Source organism: Gekko japonicus, unplaced genomic scaffold, assembly GCF_001447785.1.
Source record: "Gekko japonicus isolate JY-2015 unplaced genomic scaffold, Gekko_japonicus_V1.1 scaffold2985, whole genome shotgun sequence".
Lineage (NCBI taxonomy): Eukaryota > Metazoa > Chordata > Lepidosauria > Squamata > Gekkonidae > Gekko > Gekko japonicus.
The window spans coordinates 25342-31881 of record NW_015173227.1 but is presented as its reverse complement, the minus strand read 5'-3'; the positions used below and the strand labels follow the sequence as shown (position 1 = coordinate 31881).

The 6540-nt window shown below is 47.3% G+C and overlaps 1 protein-coding gene across 1 annotated transcript in view; it reads right to left on the bottom strand.

Annotated features, from left to right (window-relative positions):
- The window catches only part of SETD2 (SET domain containing 2), a gene marked incomplete at its 5' end in the record, with an annotated part of 82919 nt that overhangs the window by 53098 nt on the left and 23281 nt on the right, over positions 1-6540 (bottom strand). Inside the window, 2 exon segments of the mRNA XM_015422740.1 lie at positions 975-1032; positions 2579-2718. Coding sequence (XP_015278226.1) covers positions 975-1032; positions 2579-2718 — 198 coding nt within the window.

The window sequence follows — 6540 nt, the reverse complement described above, 5'->3', positions numbered from 1 at the left end:
AACGGCAATTCAGCTTCCCGCCCACAGGGAGAGCAAACAGGCAGAACACCACTGAACAACTACGTTTCATTTCTTTGCAGTACATCAGAAGTTACAACAAGCTGAACCGATTTCAACTCAGCAACAAAGGGCTGAAAGTTATTGTGTATGGCAGCTGGAGAACTAAACTTGGCCCTGGAAGACCTCACTGTGTGCCTTGGGGCACATCATGCTGAATCGAGAGGGGCAAACAAGCAAACAAAAAGAGAGAGGTGACAGCCACGACAGTTTAGTGGTTAAACTGGGACCTGGCCGACACAGGTTCAAATCTCCACTCTGCCATGGAACTTTGCACGGTGACCACAGGCCAGTCACAGCCTGACCCCACCCCCAGAGATTTTATGATTATGAGGATAAAACAGAGGAGGGGGAGAAGAAAGTGGAAAACTGCTTTGGATCACCACTACGGAGCCAAGTGGGATATAAAGAAATAAAAATATTCAGATTAGTATTGCCCAAAAACTTATTGGAAGACCAGACTGCTCCCTAAAATATCTGCCAAGGAATGGGAAGAAAGAGTCCTCCCTAGATTAAGCCTTCACATTTATGATATCACCCTCCTGATGTAGAGCTGTCTGTTCCCTACTTCTTCCTCCATGGCTGTTTTTTTGATGGGAATTAATGGGTTCAACTGCCCTGACCTGGACAGCCCAGAATAGTTGGTTCTCATCAAATCTCAGAAGCTAAGCAGGGCCAGCCGTGGTTAGCATTTGGATGGGAGGCTACTGAGGAAGTGCAGGGTCGCTACGCAGAGGCAGGCAATGGCAAACCACCTCTGCCTTGACCCAGATGGCCGAGGCTAGCCTGATCTTCTCAGATCTCAGACGCTAAGGAAGGCTGGCCGTGATTAGTCTTTCCATGGGAGACCGTGATGGAAGACCGGAGGCAGACAATTACAGACTACACCTGTTTGTCTCCTGCCTTGAAAACATTACAGGGTTGCCGTAAGTAGCCTGCAGCTTGAAAGCACTTTCCACCTCCGATGGGTTGAATCTAGGGGTGTGCAAAAAAAAAAAGAGGGGGAAAAAAGTCGGAATTTTTCGGCTTCGGGTAAATCAGACCCGAAAAATATTGGCAAATGCCGAACTTCCGCAGTCCAATACCGGTAAAGTATTCGGACTGGGGAAATATTCGGTATTTCCGAATATATCCGGGTCTGATATACACCACCAGAGGGAAAGGAAACATGTTAAAATGCCTTCTTTCCCTCTAGTAGCCCCTACAGATTTCCCGGTCAATTTCACTCCCCGTCAGTCAGCTGTGAGTTAAATCGACAGGGGAAAGCCTCCACTCTCTGCCTTCCCTTCTCTAGTTGACATGGGGTAACTGGAGAAGGGCAGGCAGGGAGCCCAGGCATTTAAACATGCCCCCCCCGAATGGCTCAGGGAAGGAAAGGGGGCATGTTTGCATACCTGTCCTTCCCTTCCCCGATCTCAGAAGCTAAGGAAGGCTGGCCATGGTTAGTCTTTCCATGGGAGACCGTGATGGAAGACCAGAGGCAGACAACTGCAGACTACACCTGTTTGGGACACCTGGAGAAGATCAAGCAGGGAACCCAGGCATGTTTAAGATGCCTTTCTTTCCTTCCTCGATCTCTGGGAGGGAAAGAAAGGCATTTGAACCCAACAGCTGACTGGCGGCTCAGCTTGTTAGGTTTAAATGAGATCTTTTTTCGGTATAGCAAAATGAACCCCCCCAAAAAAGCCGGATAATATCGGCTCTTTCGGGTTTGGCTATACCTGTAGCCGAATACAGATCTCTAATACCCGATACCTGAAAAATACTGACAAAGTATTTTTGGGGTATTTTTCCAGTTCGGCTATTGCCGAATGCGCACTCCTAGTTGAATCCCGCAGATCTATTCTGCTACTGGAGGTGCTTTCCTCCAGCAGGACACTTCCACCAGAGGAAAGCAATTCCACTAATAGAACAGATCCGCAAGTATCCAACCCAAGGTCTCCAGTAATCTTAAGGACCCGCTTTCTCATAACTGTTTGCTGCACAGAACTCTTCCAATCGTTCGCTGTGTTACCTGCCACATCAGTCTTATGTTTTGGTTTTTAAAGCACGGAGACTTCATGGAATAGTCAGAGTGATGTAGCAGGAATTTGTTTCGGAGGGTAGCCATGTTGGTCTGCAGTAGAAGGACTAGATGAGCCCAGGAGCACCTTACAGACCAACAAGAGTTCCGGGACATGAGCTTTTGAGACTCAAAGCTCCCCTGAAATCTTTTTATACCCCCCAAAATCTTGTTGGCCTCCAAGGCGCTACTGGACTCGAAGAACCTAGCTGCAGCAGAAATGGTGTATATCAAAATATGGGGCAGCACCCTCCGTAGCCCACCGGCCAGTTTAGAGTAGGCAACCGGGTCCCCCGCCTATACTTTCCTGCCATCAGTCAGTAGATACTCATCCGGCCTTACGAAACTGCATTTCTCTATTCTGATTTCCCTTTCCCGAAATCTCTCAGCCCTACAGTTAAAAGAAAACGTTTCCATAGAATTTAACTTCTTCACAACCAGCCAAGAAGAAGGGATTACCTTACCTGTATGAGTTTAAGACACGTGAGCTTCTGTTCCAGAGTCTCAATCCGCACCATGAGTCGGGACAAGCTGAGAACTTGGTTCTTATCTGAAAGCCCTTCTCCGTTCTCCAAGAGTGCCTCCAGCTCTCCATCCACCTACCAGTAACAAAAGAAGAGGTGTACAAGGCATACAGACCTGCCAGTCCCCTCTGACCAAGGCAAGCTTCATACACAGTCAGGCATCAGTCAGGGAAGCTTTTAGGGACAAGGCCTGGAACATTAATTTTATTTACTATTTTACTTAGCCAGTTTGGTGTAGTGGTTAAGAGTGCAGACTCTAATCTGGGAGAACTGGGTTTGATTTCCCAGTCCTCCACATGCAGCTGCCGGTATGACCTTGGGACAATCACAAGTTCTCTCAGAACTGTTCTCACAAGAACAGTCCTCAAAAGAGCTCTCTCAGCCCCACCTACCTCACAAGGTGTCTGTTGTGGGGAGGGAAAGGGAAAAGGGGATTTATAAGATGCTCTGAGACTCCTTTGGGTAGTGATAGGCAGGGTATAAATCCAATCTCTTCTCTCTTCTTTTTTAAAATATTTATTAGCCATCTTTCTCCCTTGGGGAACTCAAAGTGGCTTACAATATAGATAAAACATTACAAAAAGCTCACAATAAAAATTACAACAATTTAAAAACACCAGATTAGGACTGCCAATAAAAAAAGTAGTTAGTTAAATGCAGTCCTAAATAAAACTGTCTTAAATCGCCTTCTGAAGACTGACAATGAGGGGGCCAGGTGTACCTCCCTGGGGAGGTTATTCTGTCATTGTGGGACAGTCACCAAAAACTGCCTTCTGAAGATCGGCAATGAGGGTTTCTGATCCTACATTGCCCAGATGTCCTGTGGTAACTAAATTGGACATATCCCAAGCAAGAATCAAATGAATTCTCATCTCAGAGGTGGCTCTAAACATACTGGGCCATGGTTCTGCTGGTGCTCTGAAACCCAACAAGACTGAATTTGATCAAAATATCCGGGAACGAAAGAGAAAGCTTCAGTTACAGGCAATGCTCCCTCTAAGCTGCGGAGTCTTGTGAGCAAAAATTCTACTTCGTGAGCTACTGTCATTAAAGTTCTGAGCGAGCGACGTGGCGGCTGCATAAATTAAGTTTGCTCTGGAGCCCTCCTTCCTGTGAGCCAGAGGTGAAAAAACTGTGAGCTAGCTCACACTAACTCAGTTTAGGGGGGACGCTTGGTTACAGGGCAGTGGCCCAGGTGACATCCTGGTCTCTTCCAATTCCGTAATGCTACCATTTCAGCAACGTGCTAATTTAAAGGAAGGCGGATTTAATTCAGATTTTTAAAATGGGACACAAGTTAGGCTCCGTTTTCCCCGCCAGCTCTGCTGCTTTCCCAAGGTCAGCCGGGGCATCAGACTTGCCAAACCAGAAGCTTAAGAACATGTGATTTGTCCAGGAAGGGCACTTTCCCATATCAGTAGCTACAACGGAGACCCAACAACGGGAGACAGGAAGAACAGACAAGAACTTGTGTGATGTGAAAGCGTGGACATCATGGACGCTTAAATGAGAACTGGTCATGGGACTACTGCAGCCGCTCTAGAGAGTACGTGCAAAATCAAAGAATGCCAGAGTACAAATCCAGTCCCAAACCACATCGATAGCGCTCAAGACGTAAGAGCCAGCGACAGTTGCGGGATGTGGCTGCTGCATAAATTAGTTTGCTCTGGAGCCCTCCTTCCTGTGAGCCAGAGGCGAAAAAACTGTGAGCTAGCTCACACTAACTCAGTTTAGGGGGGGACGCTTGGTTACAGGGCAGTGGCCCAGGTGACATCCTGGTCTCTTCCAATTCCGTAATGCTACCATTTCAGTAACGTGCTAATTTAAAGGGAAGCGGATTTAATTCAGATTTTTAAAATGGGACACAAGTTAGGCTCCGTTTTCCCCGCCAGCTCTGCTGCTTTCCCGAGGTCAGCCGGGGCATCAGACTTGCCAAACCAGAAGCTTAAGAACATGTGATTTGTCCAGGAAGGGCACTTTCCCATATCAGTAGCTACAACGGAGACCCAACAACGGGAGACAGGAAGGACAGACATGAAGCGAAGAACTTGTGTGATGTGAAAGCGTGGACATCATGGACGCTTAAATGAGAACTGGTCATGGGACTACTGCAGCCGCTCTAGAGAGTACGTGCAAAATCAAAGAATGCCAGAGTACAAATCCAGTCCCAAACCACATCGATAGCGCTCAAGACGTAAGAGCCAGCGACAGTTGCGGGAGCCAAGCCTTCAGCCAGGACTGCTGGATACATTAATCCAAGGATGTCAAACATGTGGCCCGGGGTCAGGATCAGGCCCTCGGAGGGCTTCCATCAGGCCCACAGTGGAACTGGCAATCTCCTGTTTCCAGTTCTGCTGCATCATTGCTCGCTTCACCAGACTCTCTTAATCACTCAGCCATTTCATGTCTTATCCTGGGTCCTAGACTCAGAACTCTGAGCGTGAGATTTCTGTGGTGAAGGTCGATAAATCAAAAGTAGGTTTGCAGTTTACAGAGCTAATGTTTTAAGCATGTTTTTATTTTAAGTTAAAAAACCCACCCTCTTTGTGTTTGTGTCCTTTATAAAGTTTCTATCTCCGCCAGCTGGCATTACATTTTGTGACACGCGTAGCCTGGCCCAACAAGGTCTCACTTGTGTCAGATCCGGCCCTCGTAACAAATGAGTTCGACACCCCTGCTTTAATCCGTTTGCATCAGGGTAGGGATGCGCTCGATCCAAGAGGACTCTTGGCATCTTATTGTTTATTTACTTTATCTATAGTCCGCCTTTCTCCCTGAGACTCAGGGCGGAGATCATAGTGTTAAGTCAATGCAATCAATAGGATGAGACAACTAATAAGCAACGTAACAAGACTAGGATTAGAGAAACCTGAAACAAATCAGAAATTATTAGAAATGATACATTAAACAACACGGAAAATGGTATTACTTAAGTTTAAAAAATGAGCAGGAGAATATATGCAGCAGGCCGCCAATACATACTGAACAAATAAAGCTGATACATACGGAACAAAGTGTTATAGATTAGATAATAGCCCCATTCTATTTATAAAAACACCTTCACAAAACCATTTTGTTCTCCTCAGGGCCGGTCATTCCACAGGGTGACCACCACAACAGATAAGCCATTGTTGAACTTGCCCATTTGCAGGGTGGCACCCACAAAAGACCCTGCTCAGTTCCAAGTGTGGGTTAGGCTAGACATTACAGGGGTGACCATATCCACATATCTGCCTCATTCATGTGTTTTGATGGGTGGGGAACTCCACTGGACGTCACTAATTAGAAGAGGAGAGGAGGAGATTGGGTTTATACCCCATGGCCCTTCACTACCCAAGGGAGTCTCAGAGCGGCTTATAAACTCCTTTCCCTCCCCCTCCCCACAACAGACACTCGGTGAGGTAGGTGGGGCTGAAAGAGCTCTGACAGAAACTGCTCTTTTTCAGGAACAGCTCTGACAGAACTATGGCTTGCCCAAGGTCATCCAGCAGGTGCAAGTGGAGGAGTGGGGAATCATACCCAATTCTCTCAGATTAAAGTCCACGCACTTAACCACTACACCAAGCTGCAACCAAATTAGTGAAGGCGAGCCCTTTTCCCTCACCTCAGTGCACCCTACCTCCTCACCCACAGTTAGTTTTCGGGAAATGGGGACTTATGGTCAGGGGTCGTTTCGTAGAAAAAGAGCTAGGGGAACTCATTAGCATAACTCATTAGCATATGCCACACCCCCTGACATCACCGGAAGTGTGTCATAAGGCCACACCCCCTGGCATCACCGGAAGTGTGTCATAAGGCCACACACCCTTGCATCACCGGAAGTGTGTCATAAGGCCACACCCCCTGGCATCACCGGAAGTGTGTCATAAGGCCACACACCCTGCCCCCAACGGTCCC